The sequence below is a fragment of the Aptenodytes forsteri genome, unplaced genomic scaffold, assembly GCF_000699145.1.
Source record: "Aptenodytes forsteri isolate BGI_AS27 unplaced genomic scaffold, ASM69914v1 Scaffold621, whole genome shotgun sequence".
In the NCBI taxonomy this organism is placed as follows: domain Eukaryota; kingdom Metazoa; phylum Chordata; class Aves; order Sphenisciformes; family Spheniscidae; genus Aptenodytes; species Aptenodytes forsteri.
The window spans coordinates 65,217-66,100 of NW_008794373.1; the positions used below are offsets into that span (position 1 = coordinate 65,217).

Consider the following 884-nt stretch of genomic DNA (forward strand, 5'->3'; position numbering starts at 1 on the left):
GGCCCCCCCGGCCCCCCTCCCCACCGTGCAGAGCACGTTGCTGGTGAAGAGGTCGCGGTGCGCCCGTCGGCACGTCGCCTCCGATCGGCACCGTCACCTCGGCGCAGTGCAGGACCCTGGGGTAGGACGCTGCCCAAAACATCCTAAAATCACCCAAAACTCACACATTTCCCCCCCAAATCCCAAACCGATCTCCACAGGCCCCTCGATTGCCCGCGAAACACCCAAATTGCCCCTCCAAACACCCGCACTGCCCCTCAAAACACCCAAACTGCTCCCCAAAACACCCAAATTGCCCCTCAAAACACCCAAATTATCCCCCAAAACACCCAAACTGGGCCTCCAAACACCCAAATTATCCCCCAAAACTCTCAAATTATCCCCAAAATACCCAAATTGCCCCTCAAAACACCCAAATTGCCCCCAAAACACCCAAATTGCCCCAAAACCGCCCAAATTGCCCCCTGAAACACCCCAATTGCCCCCAAAATACCCAAATTGCCCCCAAACCACCCCAATTGCCCCCTGAAACACCCGAATTGTTCCCCAAATACCCAAATTGCCCCCCAAAACCCCCAAATTGTCCCTCAAAACACCTGAATTGCCCCCAAAATGCCCAAATCGCCCCCAAACCACCCAACTTTCCCCCCAAACACCCAAATGTCGTGTGTCCCCCCCCCGTCTTTTGGGGCTTAACCCCCGCTTTTGGGGTCAACCCATTGACAGACCGCTCCCAAGACCCCTAGCACCCTACCCCCCTCCATTTTGGGCTCAAATCCCTCAACTTTGGGGTCAACCCAACATGTCACCTCAAAGAAGACCTCCGTCGCCATGGTGTCCCCCTCCATTTTGGGCTCAAATCCCTCAACTTTGGGGTCAACCCA

The 884-nt window shown here is 55.9% G+C and overlaps 1 protein-coding gene across 1 annotated transcript in view; it reads right to left on the reverse strand.

Annotated features, from left to right (window-relative positions):
• The window catches only part of LOC103905999 (kallikrein-8), a 10,633-nt gene extending 9,800 nt beyond the window's left edge, over positions 1-833 (reverse strand). The window contains exon 1 of the mRNA XM_019474201.1: positions 755-833. Within this exon, the coding sequence (XP_019329746.1) occupies positions 755-833 (79 nt within the window). The remainder of the gene's footprint in view (positions 1-754) is intronic.
• Between the last annotated feature and the right edge of the window lie 51 nt (positions 834-884).